This window comes from Salvelinus alpinus, chromosome 4, assembly GCF_045679555.1.
Source record: "Salvelinus alpinus chromosome 4, SLU_Salpinus.1, whole genome shotgun sequence".
Classification (NCBI taxonomy): Eukaryota; Metazoa; Chordata; class Actinopteri; order Salmoniformes; family Salmonidae; genus Salvelinus; species Salvelinus alpinus.
This window is the reverse complement of record NC_092089.1, coordinates 90847083-90868200: the sequence shown is the minus strand read 5'-3', so window position 1 is coordinate 90868200 and position 21118 is coordinate 90847083. Positions and strand designations below refer to the sequence as shown.

Genomic DNA, 21118 nt, shown 5'->3' with positions numbered 1-21118 from the left:
TCCACTGGCTTGGAGGAGAAGTCTGGCTGACTGACTGTCATAGTACTGTAGGAGACGAGACCATTCCACTGGCTTGGAGGAGAAGTCTGGCTGACTGACTGTCATAGTACTGTAGGAGACGAGACCATTCCACTGGCTTGGAGGAGAAGTCTGGCTGACTGACAGTCATAGTACTGTAGGAGACGAGACCATTCCACTGGCTTGGAGGAGAAGTCTGGCTGACTGACAGTCATAGTACTGTAGGAGACGAGACCATTCCACTGGCTTGGAGGAGAAGTCTGGCTGACTGACTGTCATAGTACTGTAGGAGACGAGACCATTCCACTGGCTTGGAGGAGAAGTCTGGCTGACTGACTGTCATAGTACTGTAGGAGACGAGACCATTCCACTGGCTTGGAGGAGAAGTCTGGCTGACTGACCGTCATAGTACTGTAGGAGACGAGACCATTCCACTGGCTTGGAGGAGAAGTCTGGCTGACTGACTGTCATAGTACTGTAGGAGACGAGACCATTCCACTGGCTTGGAGGAGAAGTCTGGCTGACTGACTGTCATAGTACTGTAGGAGACGAGACCATTCCACTGGCTTGGAGGAGAAGTCTGGCTGACTGACCGTCATAGTACTGTAGGAGACGAGACCATTCCACTGGCTTGGAGGAGAAGTCTGGCTGACTGACCGTCATAGTACTGTAGGAGACGAGACCATTCCACTGGCTTGGAGGAGAAGTCTGGCTGACTGACTGTCATAGTACTGTAGGAGACGAGCCCATTCCACTGGCTTGGAGGAGAAGTCTGGCTGACTGACTGTCATAGTACTGTAGGAGACGAGACCATTCCACTGGCTTGGAGGAGAAGTCTGGCTGACTGACTGTCATAGTACTGTAGGAGACGAGACCATTCCACTGGCTTTGAGGAGAAGTCTGGCTGACTGACAGTCATAGTACTGTAGGAGACGAGACCATTCCACTGGCTTGGAGGAGAAGTCTGGCTGACTGACCATCATAGATGCATGTTTGTGTAGGTGACTGATGAGCAAAGTGACCTGTTAATAATGTATGTTTTGCAATAATGTATTGATGATTTCAATAGTTCGTTCCCTTTTGTTTGTGTTCCCTTTTCAATCTGCTAATGCTATTGTGAAAGTGTGACTTGCTGTGGTTAAAATTAGCCTGAGGTTATGGACTCATCTGGCACTGAGAAGGATGGTCCACCACCGACCTGTTGGGGATATATCCGTTCCTCCCTGTTGTTCCACACTGTGATACACAACTGACTGGACGGAGGGATGGATGAGTGGAGGAAGAGGAGAGATTATGCTGTGGAGTTTACTTTGTCGTTCTGGTGAAGGGTCCTCAGATTGGCCCCCGGAGAGAGGAGAGGAGGGGACAAAGCACTGCCTCTCTGTAAAGTCATCTGCCCTTTCTGCACAATGACCGCATCCATCCTCCTTGCCAACCTTGGCCCTCTGGGGAACACCTGTGTGTGAGAGAGAGTCTGCTAGATTCTGGGCAGCGCTGAAGGATTTGCATAGACTGTTGATTTTAAACTAGCAATATTTTAACCAAGTATCGGGCACAACATTTTAAATGAAGAAAAAAAACAAGCAAACAAATACAAGGAATGCTGGCTCACCCAGAGAGAGAGGGGGGGTTCTGCTGCACCTCTGCATCGGTGAGGGGGCCTTCACTACCCCAGCATCACCCACACTGACTGACTGCTGCTGTGGAGCTTGATTTATAAAGCAGTATGTGCAATGAGTGATGGGTTTTAACGTGGACATTTTTCTTCCTGTTTTTGGAAGAACCAGGCTTTTATCTCTTTGTTTGTGAGCCAAATATTCAATATTACATGTATATATAAAATATATATATATATATATACTCTTTCAAGATTTCAGATATGCCTTCTCAAGACCTTGATAAGCACAAACCTATTATTACTTACTAATCTTTAAAAAGAAAAGAAATCCCTTTGTCATTTCCACTTGTTTTTAAGAGTATAGTTTTTAAATGGTGTTATTTATTGGTTTTTTAGCTATCTTAGAGACAACGTGTTGAAGGACGAGGTCAGAGCACTAACATGGAAGTGTGTGATTTAAATGGTATGTGTTCTAATCTAAAGGCAACTTAACTTGGTCAGGTCTTGTTGTTAGGCCGTGCTAACTAATGGTGTTGTAAAAGATGAAGTGTTTGTCTGCTGCATAGCTTCGGTGTGAAAGCTTCTCGATAATCGTCTTGTTTTTGAAGACAAAAGAATGTTATAACTCCCTGTTGTAAACATCTCTAGTGACCTGACAAGACAGACGCTCTGTCCCAGCTGAGCTGACTGTACTTTCACAGTGATGATCAGAACAGGAAGGGGTTCGGAGACGAAGATGGAGGGAGGGAGGAGTGGTGTTGGTAGAGTGATACTGTTGGACATCTATAGGTGTGTGTGTCCCAAATGGTGCCCTATGTAGTGCACTACTTTTGAGCAGGGCCCATAGGGTAGTGCACTACTTTTGACCAGGGCCCATAGGGACTAGTGCACTATATATAGTAATAGGGTTCCACTTGGGACTGTCGTCATCTTTGTTCAGATTTCCAAAAAGGAATGTTGTTGGGGTGAAAACAAAATATATATCTAAAATGTTAGTCCGGGTGACTTTTGTAAGTGTTGTGTGAGTAGGGAGCCTCCTTTCTATTCCCAACTGCCCCAATAAGCACTGCGAGGCAGATGTACCTTTTCGGATGGACACTTTGCTTTCTTGTGTAAAAGGACCTTGCCATGTTTTTCTATAGCGAATGTGAGTCTCTTTGTGACGTGTGTTACCACCTTTAAAGAAGAAGAAAAAGCCATCTTGATGAGTTTAAAGTAAAACCCACAGTTTTGAGAGTTAATCTGTGTACATATCTGTCCACTGGCATATATAAAATAAAATTCCCTCAGGGCTTCTCAGTATATAAGAATAAAGGAAAACGGACTGTTTTAATGGGACAGATACCATGAAACGATTGGTGGTGGATTTGAATTTTTCTTGGTTGTTTTCCTCAGCCCACGCATATTTTTAATGTAATCTATTCAAATACTAGTAATAATAATAATTGTTTGAATTATAATATATTTTTTTGCCCGAGTAGTGGATATTGCATCATGTAATCATACATTTAGTTTGTGTTCTTGAACAATAACCACACCACGTACAGACATGCGCACTTACATAACGGTTGTGATTCAATTTAAAAACGTGCCATTGATGCACACTATCCTACCTAAAAACCACTTCCTGAAACCACTCTAAAGGTGTTTGCATGATAAAAAAAAAAAAAGTGTATTTTCAGTGAAAGATATCTAGCCATGGGGGACGGTGGACTATTTAACGGTGCACAATATGCATGTCCTACCAGGTCCCAAGTCCCAACTGTTTTTTTTAGCTAGCTCTAGTTGGCTTCGGGTCCGTTCTTCAGACGGAGGTCCGTTACTGCTCAGCTGATAACTGCCATGCGTTGTACTGCACACGTTTCTAACAGAACTTAATCACTACAAGATTTTATTTGCGCTTTTATTAAAATTAAAAGTGGTCTGGACTAGGAACTGGGGAGAAATCCAGGATTTTAAAGTTGTTTGTTTTATAGTATGTCTGCTATGTTATTATTGCCTCGGATAATAAACATGTCTGGAAACTTTAGGTCACTGAAAAGCCATAGTGATCTGATTTAGGTATGATGCTGTTTTGACATGGGGATCTGATCGGGTGGATTCTTAGAGCATGTTGCTATGGTAATAGCCTTAAAAAGGTCAGTTACATTCAACACAGTTAAAGGACATTTAAAAAATAAAAAAGTTAGTCAAACTAATAACCTCCTACTTTATTCTCAATGTAGATTTGACATCTAGATCGTTTTTTTTTTATTCACTTATTGAAACATTAGCGTCATGGTTTTGGGAGTAAACATCTATTTGACAGGCTTTAATGACCATATTGTAAAGGCTGAAGTCATTTTAAAATCAAAACATAACGACGAATGAAAAAATAGAATCTTGTCTTTTCTGTGATCCAATTAATGAATAATCTCACAGCTTGTGTGGTGCAAAGGAAAACAAATAGAAGAAAATGGTGTTCCAATAATAAGCAGCTTAAAATCATTTTATTTAGGATTTGATTTCGTGGTTGCGCCGTAGATTTCCACTGTTTTCCAATGATGTGTTGCTGTGGTGGGAATAGTGGTCTGTGTACTGATCCTACTGCTCCCTCCAGCTTCTAGGGGGGCTCCCACCCAACGGGCCAGGGGCATGTTCGGTGTTAGAAACCAGATGTGTTGCTGTGGTGGGAATAGTGGTCTGTGTACTGATCCTACTGCTCCCTCCAGCTTCTAGGGGGGCTCCCACCCAACGGGCCAGGGGCATGTTCGGTGTTAGAAACCAGATGTGTTGCTGTGGTGGGAATAGTGGTCTGTGTACTGATCCTACTGCTCCCTCCAGCTTCTAGGGGGGCTCCCACCCAACGGGCCAGGGGCATGTTCGGTGTTAGAAACCAGATGTGTTGCTGTGGTGGGAATAGTGGTCTGTGTACTGATCCTACTGCTCCCTCCAGCTTCTAGGGGGGCTCCCACCCAACGGGCCAGGGGCATGTTCGGTGTTAGAAACCAGATGTGTTGCTGTGGTGGGAATAGTGGTCTGTGTACTGATCCTACTGCTCCCTCCAGCTTCTAGGGGGGCTCCCACCCAACGGGCCAGGGGCATGTTCGGTGTTAGAAACCAGATGTGTTGCTGTGGTGGGAATAGTGGTCTGTGTACTGATCCTACTGCTCCCTCCAGCTTCTAGGGGGGCTCCCACCCAACGGGCCAGGGGCATGTTCGGTGTTAGAAACCAGATGTTTGCTTTGGTACTTGCACATTTACAGTTACCTCAATTTTGCCATGTTTGGATTTTGAAAAAATAAAAAATAATAGCTAATATATTATATATATGTATATTAGGAAAATGGTTCTTAATGCTATGTTTTCATTCCATTGGAATCATATTGTTTGTAGCATTTAACTAGTTATAGTGTATTATATATATACACACCTGTATACTGATTGACATTTTTCAGATTTGTACTTTTTTAAACTGAAAGTTGCTAGTTCTGCTTTACCGAGTCGTGCAATCATTTTTTTTTATTTTTTATCGTGGCTGATTTGAGAGTGTTGTTCACTAATAAACGTATGATGTATACCAATATTACAACCGCCCCTTTGCCTGTTTTCGCTGCAATCACCATTAGAGTTCACGGAAAGTTGTCATGAATGCTAGTATGGAACACTATTCCCTATATAGTGCACTACTTTAGACCAGAGCACTAGGCTCTCATACTGTGCTGAGAAAAGGAATGTGATCTTGTGAGATCAGGATGAACATAGTTCAAAATCATGGGTGTTAATATGGAGTTGGTGTAACGGATGTGAAATGGCTAGCTAGTTAGCGGGTACGCGCTAGTAGCGTTTCAATCAGTTACGTCACTTGCTCTGAAACCTATTAGTAGTGTTGCGCCTTGCTCTGCAAGGGCCGTGGCCTTTGTGGAGCGATGGGTAACGATGCTTCGTGGGCGACCGTTGTTGATGTGTGCAGAGGGTCCCTGGTTCGCGCCCGTGTCGGGGCGAGGGGACGTGGTCCCCCACTTTGCTGCTATAACAGCCTCCACTCTTCTGGGAAGGCTTTCCTCTATGTTGGAACATTGATGATATAACAGCCTCCACTCTTCTGGGAAGGCTTTCCACTAGATGTTGGAACATTGCTGCAGGGGACTTGCTTCCATTCAGCCACAAGAGCATTAGTGAGGTTGGACGATTAGGCCTGGCTCGCAGTCGGTATTCCAAAGTCTGCATTCCCAAAGGTGTTAGATGGGGTTGAGGTCAGGGCCCGAACCATGAAAAACAGCCCCAGACCATTATTCCTCCTCCACCAAACTTTACCGTTGGAACTATGCATTAGGGTAGGTAGCTTTCTCCTGACATCCTCCAAACCCAGATTTGTCTGTTGGACTGCCAGATGGTGAAGTGGGATTCATCACTCCAGAGAACGCGTTTCCACTGCTCCAGAGTCCAATGGCGGCGAGCTTTACACCACTCCAGCCGATGCTTGGCATTGTGATCTTAAGCTTGTGTGCGCGGATGCTCTGCCATGGAAACCCATTTCATGAACTTCCCCACTAACAATTATTGTGCTGACGTTGCTTCCAAAGGCAGTTTGGAACTCGGTAGTGAGTGTTGGAACAGAGGACAATGTTTACGCACTACAGCACTTGGCGGTACCGTTCTGTGAGCTTGTGTGGCCTACCACTTCTAGGCTGAGCCGTTGTTGCTCCTAGACGTTTCCACTTCACAATAACAGCACTTACAGTTGACCGGGGGCAGCTCTAGCAGGGCAGAAATTTGACAAATCGACTTCTTGGAAAGGTGGCATCCTATGACAGTGCCACATTGAAAGTCACTGAGCTCTTCAGTAAGGCCATTCTACTGCCAATGTTTGTCTATGGAGATTGCATGACTGTGTGTTTGATTTTATACACCGGTCAGCAAATCCAATTTGAAGGGGTACACACATACATTTGTATTTATAGCGTACCTACAAAAATATTTAAACACATAATTTCCAGGTTAGCAGAGTTTCTGTGGGCTGATAGGAAGGCTGAGATTTTTAGACCAAGAAAGGCTGAGATTTTTAGACCAAGAAAGCTGGCGATGGGAACAGAGCACTGACAGCCAGTAACATTATCAAAATGAAAACCACCACAACATTTTAAAAATGTTTAATTTATAGTTGTTGGAAAATGACATCTTAAACATGACCAGCCCATTCCGATGTTACAGGAGAAATAGGCATCTATGAAAATCACCACAGGCAGACTGTTTTACTAGAGATAGGTAAAGCCACACGTCAAAGCTGTGGCCCTCGTTTGTTTGGTCATTTCAAAGACAATTACATTAGAGTCAACTTTGATTGAATATTAAAAAAAAGAAAAAAAGGTAGTGCTTTTTCAGCCTTGTTCTTTAAATAGCTAACGTATGTACAGGGAGGGTAGTTCACATTGCTCTCCTTTAAAACATAACCAAATTAAACTGGAGGAGAGAGGAGGAGGTATCATGGTGGGCGAGACGGCCAGGGGGATAGAGCAGGGCTAAATTATTTTTGTGTTAAAGAGTTTTTTCGTTTCGTTATTTCAGACAGTGATCCCTTGTTGTGCACAATGGCCATTTAAACAAAAAATATGTGTGAAGAAACAACGAAAAAAAAAGACAACAGTTATTTTCCTCATGTTGGAGGTTGAGGAGAAGGTTAGCTAGGTGTCAATCTTCTGTGAGGTCCTGAACAAAGAGGACCTCGGAACGGCTGAGGCCGGCCTCTTGCAGGCTGGGTGGGTTGGGCTGCTCCTCCGTGGGAAGGCAGGGCAGAACCCGGCGGGGGAAGTTTGTAACTATCTGGAATTTCTCCGGGGTCTCCTTCAATGAGAACAGGAAGTCGTATATTACCTGGAAACACAGAGGGAGACATGGGTGCTCTTTTATATACGTTCCATTGGTATATACCAGGCCAGTTAAAACAAACTGTTAAAATGACACTACACGTGTAGAATTGGGAGTCAAGCCCCCACTGGTAAACACTAGGCCAGTTAAAATGCCACCACCTGTAAGTTGCCGAGAGCAGAGCTGTGTTCGTACCGTCAGAGACTGCTGGAAGAGGAACCGCCTCTCTACTCTGGTGTCGTTAGGCAGTTTGAAAACTATCTTGACGCTGTCGGGGTCATCTACTGGGGGTTCGGGGGGAAGACATTCTGACTTAAGCTCCTTCTCTTCCTCCAACGTCTAAAAACACAGAATATATGTTATCCACAGTCAACCTGGCAACAACTAATTATTAAAATAACATAGAACCAAGATAAGGAACGGTTTTAATGTAGGCAGAGCGAGAGAGGACAGAGAGTATTAAAAGACCCCTCGTTCTCACCCTCCTCCTCATTTCCTCGGCCAGGACGGTCTGCCGAACCTTCTCCTCCTCCGCCTGAACCTTGTCCTGCTCCTCCTTCTTCCTCCGGTCCTTCTCCTGGTCGGCTCTCAGCGACTCCAGGTAGGCCTCGTCCTGCTGCGCCCGCAACACCTGCGTCTGGTTCCTCTCCTCCCTGGAACACACACACAGAGACGCGTTCAATTAACCTACATCCATCTACAGGACCAGAGACGGACGTACGGGAGACGTCACCACACTACATCTACAGGACCAGAGACGGACGTACGGGAGACGTCACCACACTACATCTACAGGACCAGACACGGACGTACGGGAGACGTCATCACACTACATCTACAGGACCAGACACGGACGTACGGGAGACGTCATCACACTACATCTACAGGACCAGAGACGGACGTACGGGAGACGTCATCACACTACATCTACAGGACCAGAGACGGACGTACGGGAGACGTCACCACACTACATCTACAGGACCAGAGACGGACGTACGGGAGACGTCACCACACTACATCTACAGGACCAGAGACGGACGTACGGGAGACGTCATCACACTACATCTACAGGACCAGAGACGGACGTACGGGAGACGTCACCACACTACATCTACAGGACCAGAGACGGACGTACGGGAGACGTCACCACACTACATCTACAGGACCAGAGACGGACGTACGGGAGACGTCATCACACTACATCTACAGGACCAGAGACGGACGTACGGGAGACGTCATCACACTACATCTACAGGACCAGACACGGACGTACGGGAGACGTCACCACACTACATCTACAGGACCAGAGACGGACGTACGGGAGACGTCACCACACTACATCTACAGGACCAGACACAATCTCCACATTAGTGTTTTTCATAATAGTAAAATAATCATACCTGGGTTTCAAATACATTAAAACAACTTCCCATACTTTTGTTTGAGTTTGTCTGGCGTGCCAGATGGGTTGGGCTCGCACAGAGACCACTGGAATACATTTTAAAGTATTGGAGACCCAGATCTGCAGTCCCTTACCGGTCAGACATCAGGTAGGATCAGTCCCTTACCGGTCAGACATCAGGTAGGATCAGTCCCTTACCGGTCAGACATCAGGTAGGATCAGTCCCTTACCGGTCAGACATCAGGTAGGATCAGTCCCTTACCGGTCAGACATCAGGTAGGATCAGTCCCTTACCGGTCAGACATCAGGTAGGATCAGTCCCTTACCGGTCAGACATCAGGTAGGATCAGTCCCTTACCGGTCAGACATCAGGTAGGATCAGTCCCTTACCGGTCAGACATCAGGTAGGATCAGTCCCTTACCGGTCAGACATCAGGTAGGATCAGTCCCTTACCGGTCAGACATCAGGTAGGATCAGTCCCTTACCGGTCAGACATCAGGTAGGATCAGTCCCTTACCGGTCAGACATCAGGTAGGATCAGTCCCTTACCGGTCAGACATCAGGTAGGATCAGTCCCTTACCGTTCCAAGCGTTCAGACATCAGGTAGGTCTGGTTGGCCTCCATGATGAAGGTGAGCTGGTTGAGGAGGTCCTCTGATTGGATGAGCCCCTCCAGACGTCCCACCACCGTCATCTTACGGTCCTTCAACATGATCATGGCCAGGAACGGGTAAGTGTTCTCACGCAACGCCTGGGACACTGAGGTACAGACACACAGGGAAAAAACAGAAACACACCAAACACAGATTAAAACACTGAAATAAAGTGATGGATAAAGAGATTCCACCTCACTGAGAACATGTCCTCATTTACAGCAACAACAACGAGTGAAGGATGAGGCCAGTTCCTCTTTTTAGAATGGATCTCCAGCTCTAGGAGATCTAGGTAGTGAAGACAGCGTGCAAGAGTAGACGATGTGTACCTCTGTATCCCTCAGGCCTGCTGGTGGAACAGGCCCAGAACAGCATCCGGGTGTTGAGGAAGGTCATGACCTCTTCTGTACATAACGTGGAGCTGGAGGAAGATGGAAACAGAAGCATCATTAATATAAACCGTGAGAGGAAAGATGTACAGAATACACTTTAAGGAAAATATCTAATAATGAAGAGTGGAGGGTATATGAATAATATCAAACATTCCGCAAATAAGGAAAACGCAAGGTATACCTCCCAATCAACTGAATACATATTCAAACCAATTATCAACAGAACCTGAATTATAATTAGTTGGTTATCTAATGATTCTTGCCAGGTCTCCCTAGAAAAGGGACAATAGTACAAAACAGGTGCCTGGCCTTCCAGAGTTTGGGTTTTGCATTGTAGTATCATTGTGCATTTTGTTGCCTGTGTATGTTGACCTCATGTAAAGTGATCACTTGTTATTGGACCTACCGACAGAACTGGTCTGTATCCTGGTGGTCTTCTCCATGGAGGTAAACTAACAAGTAGCGAAGCTCACGTTTGGCATCATTCAATGCCTTGAGGGAAAAAAAAAAAAAAACCACAGCTCACTGAATAACACTACCAGCTATCGACCAAGTTACACATGGATTCAATCCACGTAGAACCTATATGGATTCTGGAACATCCGCTTTCATAAAACCATTAAGTCGGTTGTTCAATAAAATAAAACGTAGGGTGTGTCAACTTTTTGGGGGAATGTTCTTCTGAGTTCTAACATACTTCTTATGGATGGTCAGGTACTAGTACCTCACATTGAGATTGAACTGGGGAACCTGAGTAACACACCTGGCTATATGTTCCCTGGTAAAACACTGGATGCGATCGACCGTACTTCTCTTCAAAACTATGGATGAAGGAGACAACGTCACCCACGGGGTCTGTGACGCGTCCACGAGGGTCTGGCCTGACCCACCGCAGGGCAAACCTGGGGAGGAGGAGGAACCAATCATTCACCTTTATATAGAAACGTCAGGCAGCTCATGTTTATAAAGGGGAACTGATGGCCAAATACGGTTTCTTTGTATTACCTGAATATGTCCAGAAGTGTGTAATATGTCAATCTGAAAGGTAGCATTATCATGTAGTAACTCCATCCTATTAATCCCTGAAAAAGTAAGAAAAAGACCAGATGAGACATGATGGTCAGAACAGTGGAAAGATTCAATGAGAATACTACAGCTGTCAGCTGGATGATTTCAGTTATGGACTTGATTCTGTAAGCAGGAGGTTGCCCCACTGTATATGCTAATGTCATATTGCAGAGTCTACCTTAAAGTTGAGATGCAAGAACAATTTACTGCAGTTTACCAGTGACATATAAAGAGCAAAGAGAAGAACATGAGACATAATGTGTGTACGTACTCTAGGTTGTGGCCTGGAGACGATATAGCTATACACTCTGTGGTCTGCTGTGTTGACCTGTAACGGTCTGGAGGGCGGAGGGTTAAACACACTGGGAACTCCTTCCTGCTCGTTCAGTCTGTCCTGCACTGCAGCCTGGGAACACACACACGACATTATCCACCCTGGACACCACAAGAAGACTATACCTTGTCGCAGACCTCATGCAGAATATTTAAGGCAACATTTGTCACGAGATATATATATATTACTGCACGTAGTTAATTTATAACAGTGCAACCGCTGGTAAACTATTGGATTCACTGGGTGCATCATAACCTGTCTATTTTTTAGTCTTCAGGGCCCACATCAAAAAGAGACATTCATGTATTATGGGGTTGACAGTACTTACCTCGATGTTCCAATTGTGTTGTTCTAATGTGCGCCGACATTGGTCCATAGACTCCAAACCTGTCAAGTCCTGAAATCAAATGCCAAAAAAATCTGAATTCTCACATCTAGCACTGGTGTACACGAGACTGGACAAATCTCCAATTGGTCAGTGAGGATGCGGAGTTGTTAGGTTCAACGAATTTATTCCAATACGTTACTTCCTACAGGCCATTTCCACATCTTGGGTCTGGATGAGACAGAGGGGGGCCTTACTAAGAATGAACCAGTCATTGCTTGTCATGTGTCATAACAGTTGTGTCTGATGTTCACTCTCAAACCATCTTCTAGCTAAAAAGCTAAGTAACGTTAGCTTGGCTGACCAAGTAAACTGCTAGCTAGCTAGCCAACTGTCGTTAGCCTAGCTAGTTAGTTGGCGTAAGTAAGCCAAGTGCTGCAGATAACCAAGTTAAACATGTTCTTTCTAATTCACCTTACACTGATTTAAGTTTGTTGATGCGTTTCTTTGGGGGAATTGTCGCAACGAAATAGCAACTCAAGACAATATTTAGGATAGAAAATAATTGGTGTGTTGCTAGATTAGATATAACATTAACGGTAGCAAGTTAGCTAACGTTAGCGGTGGCGCTAGGGGTATCAAAATTATATTGTCAAAAAGCGTTTTTTACACCCTTAGCGTGCTTCATTTTAAACAATTTCCTTCATATATCTAAACATAGATTAATATGGAGTTATATAAAAATTACTTAAACCTGAAGAAAGGCTGACTACCTGAAATTGAAGGAGTTTTTCGGTCTGCGCCTGAGATAATTCCTGCTCCTCTGGCGCCGCCATCTTACCTCGCCAACAGTGATGTGCAGTTCGCGAACGATTCGTTATTTTTGAACGACTCTTTTTACTTACTCGAGAGTCATGATTCGTTTTTCTGAGTGACTCGTTCGTTTTAGTTGTTCATTTGACCTGCTAGTGCTGGCCGCAATGATTCCTACAGCAGGATTGATACACGCTGCTCTGGCTCAGTGGCTCCAGAGGACTGTTCCGACCACCAACTGTCTGTCATATGAGCGGAAAATTGATAATGAGCATAGTACATAGAGAAGACAAATACATGATTAGAACTGATAATTGGATCATGGTGCAAGAATGACTGCAATTTATTGATTATTGAATGTTACGGAAACAGATTTGTAGAAACAAAACATGCTCAGCAAACTCGAGAACTAAAAGTCAATTTATGTTTGATCCGAAAATGTGGTCGGAAGCTTCATATGGAAGGTGTGGTGCAATTGGCATGATGAGGCCAAATTAAGCTCTATGCCGTGTCAATGTGCACCTCTCACATTTTTCAATAATGTGGAGAGCTCTGTGTAGCTCATCATTGACATGAGTGGTTGAGGTTAGGTGGGAGGTCCAGTATAAACAAACTACATTTGTGTAACCTTTATTTAACTAGGTATGTCAATTAAAAACGAATTCTTATTTACAATGACGGCGTCATGCTAGAGGCGTCACTACAGACCCTGGTTCGATTCCAGGCTGTATCACAAACCGGCCGTGATTGGGAGTCCCATAGGGCGGTGAACAATTGGCCCAGTGTTGTTAGGGTTTGGCCGGGGTAGGCCCGTCATTGTAAATAAGAATTTGTTAACTGACTTGCCTAGTTAATTAAAAAAAATTGTGATCGAGAGGCTCGGAGAATCCTAACTCTTTCCAGTTTTCAGTTCATCGTTCACTGTTAGGGGTCCTGAGTGCGCTGGGCATGAAAAGCGCTGCATGGCAAATCTGTTATCTGCATTGGCTGTGCAGCATTTATGGTGATTTATGCTCTGCAGAACTCAGAGCATTCATAGTTCTTGCACAGCGCTGTGTTGTGAGGGAAGTGAGTTTGCGTCTATACAGGACCTTCGGCCCTCATCTACTGTCAACCAATCATGTCAATGCGGAGCTTTACAGAGCCCCTCTGTATTGTGTCAAAATGTTAGAGGCAAGGCCGAATAGAGCTCAATTTGGCCTCAATTGCGTCACACCATCCAGTGTCTCCGTCCACATTTTCGGATCAAGCGTAAATTGGCTCTTACTGACTCGAATGAAATGAGTCGGAAAATTCGTTATTTTGACTAAACGAGTGGAAAAGATCCGAGTCAGTAAAAACACAGATAGAACAATGAGTCAGACATTTCACCGGATGTATAAATGTTAAGCATCCGGTTGGCGTTTCCTCTCACTACCAAATATGGTGATGAGAGGAAGCTCAGTGGCTTACAGTGGGAGAAAATGTAACGAGATGTATTTTGGCCGTCATTATGCACATTTTCATCCTCAATGAAACGTTTGATCTCAATCGAGTTTTCTGTTTCCGAAACTACAATCTGTAACAAACAGAGTGGACTACGTTTTGTAGACTTTACCCTTTGCCAAAGTAAAATAAATAAATAGCGTTGCTTAGTAGGACTGCAAGGACGAATTGAGATATTGCACAAACGCGCTTCATACTAGGCGTCCCCTAACGGCAATATGCAAATAAATGCTAGAACGCCCAATAGGATCTCGCTAGCTCATGCTTGGCCCTGTCCACCTCCTTGCCTGTTCTGCCCACTATGGTTAATTTGCTCCCATTGGAAATGAAAGGCTTTGGTCTATCTTGAATTAGTTATATAACATCTTCGGTAAAATGACAAGACTTTCGGTCAAACTTCCGGCCCGTCACTACTCGCCAATCCCCTACCAAGACAGAGAAGAAGAGGCAAAGCGAGAGAGTTACTCTGCCAAAAAATATCTGTCCAGGAAAATAAGATCAAGAAGTGAGGAATTTTTGTATGGAGGTTAACGAGAGAGTGTCGAATTTGGTCAACTAAAGAATACATTTATAATTTCTTCACAAGGCTTTATATTTGATCAATAAAAGTTTCATAATGGGGTGCGTTCGACATTGCAGCCGACTTTAAAGACAAGACTGACTAATTTACAAATCACCTTAAATCAGAAATAGCTATTTAAATAATATTTTGTAGATCAGTCAGTTGGTCACAATTTACCCATGATGCAACAAAGTTTTGATGCTCTCCAACCAAGGGTGTGTTCGTAAATTTAATCTGGAGTGCCAGAGTGCACTCAGTGTCAGATTGTTCATTAGTAAATTCAGAGCGTTTCGCTGGATGCTCTGGCTAAGGAGTAGCGTTGAACCAAGCATTCTGACCTCACAACAGCAGTCAAGCACCCAAGCTAACTGGCTAACGTTGGCTAGTTTCCCAGCTACTCCCAGACACAAATGAGAGAACACCTCACTCTGACCATTTTACTTGCCCTAGCAGAGCTGGTTAGGCAGTTTTCATGTTATCCAGAGCATTGGTAACTGTAACTGTGCTGCTGGCAACAATTGAATCACACTTTTTTTTGCCAACTTTTACTGACACCGGCCATATTCAATGGGTGTTGAGCGTTTCTAAATTCATCAGTTATTCTGCGCTGTCGCACACTCAGATGAGAGTGCTCTGAAATCGGAGAAGATAGCCAGAGTGAATTTACGAACGCACCACAAGTGGCCAGGGTTCCGGCAAAGACAGTACAGTATGAGTATGAAGCAGAAACTGCTTCTCCAATACAAATGCCCCGATCACTCTTGTAAGAGATGTCATGGCGATGTTGGCTAGCTAAGCTCATGTGCAGAAACAGGTCATCAGGTCTAACAGTCATCTTGCGCTTAATTGTTTATGTGCAGGCCTTAAAGCAAAAGGCACTCCTTCGATATAAAATACATTTGTTAAGAAAATGAAAAAACGCCTCAGTTTGTCACTTTCACAAGGTTTGGAGTAATAACATGTTCAACTACTTTAAGACATTGTCTCGAATCTAGGTTGTGGATTTCGGGGAAATAAACAGAAAAAGGTAGAATGTTTCACTTCTCTCATTGATTTCTCAAACCCCGGCCTTCCTAATAAAAGACACTTTAGTCATCACTTTGTGCACAAAAACAGCCATTGAATAATTCAATGGAATTTTGGTGTATCTGCCCTCTCATTGGCTACACTGTTCCCACCTGATCTCACCTCCTCCAGCCTGCCTTCCATCTTTGAGGACATGTATTTCCATTGTCACTCAACAATCTTGCCAATATAAAAGATAATCTTTGACCAATACGTAAAACGCTGTTTGGCGATGTAGCAGTGACCAAATGCAAACCTCTACCGCCACCTACCATTTAGGAGTACTACAATCTTGTCGGATAAAATGTATCGGATTGTTCATGATCAATGTCCCTATCAAATCGATGTACAGTGTGGTTACAATATATATACACTGAACAAAAATATGAAAGTAACATGTAAAGTGTTGGTCCCATGTTTCATGAGCTGAAATAAAAGATCCCAGAAATGTTCCATACTCACAAAACGCGTATTTCCATCAAATTGTTTACATCCTTGTTAGTGAGCATTTGTCCTTTGCCAAGATAATCCATCCACCTGACAGGTGTGGCATATCAATAAGCTGATTAAACAGCATGGTCATTACACAGGTGCACCTTGTGCCGGGGACAATAAAAGGCCACTCTAAAAATATGCAGTTTTGTCACACAACACAATGCCACAGATGTCTCAAGTTTTGAGGGAACGTGCAATTGGCATTCTGACTGCAGGAACGTCCACCAGAGCTGTTGCGAAAAAATGTTATGTTAATTTCTCTACAATAAGCAGCCTCCAACATCGTTTTGAGAATTTGGCAGCACGTCCAACCAGTCTAATAACTGCAGAACACCTGTAACCACGCCAGACCAGGACCTCCACATCCGGCATCTTCACCTGTGGGATCGTCTGAGGAGGGGTGGTGAGAAGTATTTCTGTCTGTAATAAAGCCCTTTTGTGGGGAAAAACTCATTCTGATTGGCTGGGCCTGGCTCCCCCAGTGCCCACCCAGGCCTCACCCTTGGCTGCACCCCAGCACAGTAATGTGAAATCCATAGATTAGGGCCTCATTAATTTCTTTCAATTTAACTGATTTCCTTATATGAACTGTAACTCAGTAAAATCTTTGAAATTGTAGCGTTTATATTTTTGTTCAGTATATTTGACAATGCTTTCAAGTTTCCAACACGTTGCAACACTTGGTCAAATATGTGATGTGATATTTACGGAAGCTCTCTCATTAGGTCATCTCTCATATTTTCAACGTCTTTGTTCCAAACCATTCATTCCCTTCCTCTGTAGCTAGCAACCGTAGCTTCGTGAACACACACTCTGCAGGCATGGCAGCTGCTGCTACCCCGTTTGTCTCTGAACAGTCAGCGACAACGACCCAACAAACAATGCTCGACATATCCAAGCCCCCCGTTATAGAAGGATTTACACCTCTATCGCGACCCAGAGAAGAGACGTTCCAGGAGAAGTTTATGAGGAAGTCGAAGGAGAACCCTTTCGTCCCTATAGGTGAGTTGCGTAATGAGTAACTAGGGAAAAGTGTCCACTGCTGTACCTAGTCGGCTTCAATGCATACTATTAATAAATGAGATTATTCATGCATTGACTAGACAGTCATTTGGTCATCCATGTGCGTCTTACGACCAAGACAGACAACTGGTTTGTAGCTAGTTAGCTAACAAGTTTGCTAGTTAGCTACAGTAGAGAATAGAATACAATCAACTTAATTTGGTACAGCCAGCTACAGTTGTTATAAGATGTGTCCTTGTGGAACCCATATGGTACACTGAAAGGTAATTTGATTGGAACATAGCCGAGTGTTCCAAGCCCCATTATGAAACATTACAGGGCCCATAATGCCTTTTGTCAAGGAGTTTCATAATAAACATGTATTATTATGGTAAACTAGTGCAATCAATGGTTCATACCCTGGGTGCTAGACTACACAGGTAGACCAGTGGCCAGACTGTCTGTATAACATAGTTAGGGATTGAACATTTTATGTGAATATAAAATTGGACACTACATCACATTGGGAATGCTCTCTCTGTAGCTGTTCATTCCCCTGTGGTTACAGGATGAATTGCATACACAATCTGAATTAAAAACAAAACCCATTACACACAATCAGGCCTAAAATGTCTTTTAAGATTTACACTGGTCAGGGTGTCGTTTTTTTAAAAAGTACTATGATTGTACACCTTTTAGGTTTTTCCAAAACAGAGAAGAATTAGGAGCACTTTGATACCAAATGGAAACTACTGAATGAGCTTCCTTTCACATCCATTTTAAGAGTGGTTATGGAAAACCTAAATGTTTGCTTTTTGAAATAGAATCTGTATTCTGCGTCTTCTCTCCAGGTTGTCTCGGTACAGCTGGAGCGTTGATGTACGGTCTCCGAGCCTTCAAACAAGGCAAGACCCGGCAGTCCCAGCTCCTGATGAGAGGACGTATCTTCGCACAAGGCTTCACTGTAGTCGCTATCATCTTCGGCGTGTTCACCACAGCTCTGAGGAAAGACTGAGCAGCGTCAGGGCTGTGTTCATTTACTGCAAAACTTTTTGCAATGGGGAAAAAAACTAAAACAAGGGGTTTCTTTATTAGACGGAGTTCAGGTAGTCCCACCTTGTGGTGGTGAATGAAATGTGTTTGAATGTGTAGAAAGACTAACGGAAAAACAGATATTTAAAAGGCTGTACTTTTTCTGGACTTCCTTAACTGTGCTTTGGGTTGGTCCAGTCAAATGAAATGTAGATGGCAAAGCAAGCAGAGCACTGACTGCCTTGAGTTTAAAACATCATTGTGTAACAATATAATTGAAGTGCAATGCAGCCAACCACATATGTAGAAAAACATCTCTCTGGGTTGAAGGAAATGGGCCAGCCGACCCACTTATACGACCAAATGGGCCAGCCGACCCGCTTATACGACCAAATGGGCCAGCCGACCCACTTATACGACCAAATGGGCCAGCCGACCCACTTATACGACCAAATCGGCCAGCCGACCCACTTATACGACCAAATGGGCCAGCCGACCCACTTATACGACCAAATGGGCCAGCCGACCCACTTATACGACCAAATGGGCCAGCCGACCCGCTTATACGACCAAATGGGCCAGCCGACCCGCTTATACGACCAAATGGGCCAGCCGACCCACTTATACGACCAAATGGGCCAGCCGACCCACTTATACGACCAAATGGGCCAGCCGACCCACTTATACGACCAAATGGGCCAGCCGACCCACTTATACGACCAAATGGGCCAGCCGACCCACTTATACGACCAAATGGGCCAGCCGACCCACTTATACGACCAAATGGGCCAGCCGACCCACTTATACGACCAAATGGGCCAGCCGACCCACTTATACGACCAAATGGGCCAGCCGACCCACTTATACGACCAAATCGGCCAGCCGACCCACTTATACGACCAAATGGGCCAGCCGACCCACTTATACGACCAAATGGGCCAGCCGACCCACTTATACGACCAAATGGGCCAGCCGACCCACTTATACGACCAAATCGGCCAGCCGACCCACTTATACGACCAAATCGGCCAGCCGACCCACTTATACGACCAAATGGGCCAGCCGACCCACTTATACGACCAAATCGGCCAGCCGACCCACTTATACGACCAAATCGGCCAGCCGACCCACTTATACGACCAAATCGGCCAGCCGACCCACTTATACGACCAAATGGGCTAGCCGACCCACTTATACGACCAAATCGGCCAGCCGACCCACTTATACGACCAAACCGGCCAGCCGACCCACTTATACGACCAAATCGGCCAGCCGACCCACTTATACGACCAAATCGGCCAGCCGACCCACTTATACGACCAAATCGGCCAGCCGACCCACTTATACGACCAAATCGGCCAGCCGACCCACTTATACGACCAAATCGGCCAGCCGACCCACTTATACGACCAAATCGGCCAGCCGACCCACTTATACGACCAAATCGGCCAGCCGACCCACTTATACGACCAAATCGGCCAGCCGACCCACTTATCTGTTAGTGAGATCCACCTCTGTATAATACAAAGAATTATTCCAAGACTCTGACCTTTTTTTTTTAGCACTATGTATTGTCGGTCCCACTTTGGCTGTACTAGCAACGTATCCTCACACACCTGTCCCTTTTTATAAAGAGATATATAAGTGAATTGTTTGTGTGCTGTAATACTTGAGAGAAAGATGGCGCATCTGGCTCTTAGGACCAATATAAGGGATGTTATAGGGACTGGTGAAGATGACCTGGCAGTATGGGGGCTCTTGTAAGGGAGGCAGAGGAACAGCTTGGGTCTTTTTTTAGCGTTAGTCCAGCAGTTCTCAACCTGTTTTGGTCACTGTACCACCAAGAACATTTCTCTGCCTAGAGTACCCCTTCATGGGCTTATTGTTCAAATACTCATGTTCTCCCCAAGTACCCGCTGTGTATCGTACACAGTCTTATTTAAATGCTCACACAAACCCTTTGCTTGATGATTTTTTTTTGACAACACCAAAACAGGCAGATTTCTGAGATCATTTTTATTGAAGAGTTTCAGTTCCTGTGTAACATTCTCCTCTGTGTGATAATGTCCCAATAGACAACAGCTGATCACAGATTTGAGGCAACGCAGTTTAAATGAAGGGGAAAGTGTTTGATAATATGACTCAACAGACTAGCGTTCAACCAACTGTTTAAAACATGTCATTCTAGATTTCTTGTTTAATTTGTCCATGATATGAGGACTCTTTAAAACAGCGTGGCTGTGGATCGGACTTTTCTTCCCAGGGTTAAAAGGTTCTGCACACGTTGGGGATTCTCTTCCAGTCTCTGCAGGCTACTCTGATGAATGGTTATCAGTTAAAGCTGAATCAAAGTTTGGAAGATCACATGATATTATACAGAACAGAAACCAATATAATAGTATGTTACTTTAAGGCAAAAAAACACCTGATTTCCATTGTTTGAATGGTTGCATATCTCTCTCTCATGCAGCCATAACTCGTGTGCTACTAGACAAAGTGCTTTGATTGAAATAAAAACAGTTTTATTAACACCTCCTGCTCTAAAATTCACTCACTGCGTCATTCAAAACACCACATAACTAAGATCTAAAAAGGTATATCCCCTGAAACTGATCCAGATCAAATGGTTGGTGTGCAGATGCTGCGTAGACGTCTCACTGGTAAAACTTGGAGGAATTATCCTTCACGATTGACAAAAGTGAAGAGAGGGTGACCACTTGTGCCTAAAGTAGGAGGTAGAGAGACACATGCGTTGGACATGATGTGGATCTATCCAGGAGGACGGGGCGGTTCCCCAAGGATCCACAGCCTAAAAACAAATGGCACAACAAGCCCCCTTGGTATGTGAATTCTTCTGATGCTTAATGAGGATCTACCTCAGAATGATTCGTTGGATGTGAAGACACTTATTTGTTGGAACAGACTACATTGTCTAGCCTGGTCCCAGATCTGTTTGTGCTGTCCTGCCGACTCCTATGGTTATTGCATAGAACATATGTATATAAA

The 21118-nt window shown here is 44.4% G+C and overlaps 2 protein-coding genes across 2 annotated transcripts; one reads left to right on the top strand and one right to left on the bottom strand.

The window, feature by feature from the left end:
- Positions 1-6752: 6752 nt before the first annotated feature.
- faf2 (Fas associated factor family member 2) lies at positions 6753-12869 on the bottom strand. Its single transcript, XM_071399435.1, has 11 exons — positions 12432-12869; positions 11662-11730; positions 11271-11405; positions 10937-11013; positions 10695-10833; positions 10338-10423; positions 9869-9960; positions 9468-9645; positions 7965-8136; positions 7679-7822; positions 6753-7489 (listed from the first exon to the last, which is right to left on the bottom strand). Exons 1-11 carry the CDS (start codon positions 12492-12494, stop codon positions 7307-7309), a joined length of 1338 nt encoding a protein of 445 aa, XP_071255536.1. The 5' UTR covers positions 12495-12869; the 3' UTR covers positions 6753-7306.
- Positions 12870-16813: 3944 nt separating this feature from the next.
- LOC139574663 (HIG1 domain family member 2A-like) lies at positions 16814-18436 on the top strand. Its single transcript, XM_071399434.1, has 2 exons — positions 16814-17080; positions 17932-18436. The coding sequence occupies exons 1-2, from the start codon at positions 16900-16902 to the stop codon at positions 18093-18095; spliced, it is 345 nt and encodes a 114-aa protein (XP_071255535.1). The 5' UTR covers positions 16814-16899; the 3' UTR covers positions 18096-18436.
- Positions 18437-21118: the final 2682 nt, after the last annotated feature.

Bases quoted from the DNA above. Each gene is read 5' to 3' on its own strand.
- LOC139574663 (XM_071399434.1), top strand. From the start codon at position 16,900: ATGGCAGCTGCTGCTACCCCGTTTGTCTCTGAACAGTCAGCGACAACG. The intron at 17,081-17,931 runs GTGAGTTGCGTA...TCTTCTCTCCAG, and splicing joins GAACCCTTTCGTCCCTATAG to GTTGTCTCGGTACAGCTGGA.
- faf2 (XM_071399435.1), bottom strand. From the start codon at position 12,494: ATGGCGGCGCCAGAGGAGCAGGAATTATCTCAGGCGCAGACCGAAAAA. The intron at 11,014-11,270 runs GTACGTACACAC...TTACTTTTTCAG, and splicing joins TCTCCAGGCCACAACCTAGA to GGATTAATAGGATGGAGTTA. The intron at 10,424-10,694 runs GTGTGTTACTCA...TTTTCCCTCAAG, and splicing joins ACCAGGGAACATATAGCCAG to GCATTGAATGATGCCAAACG.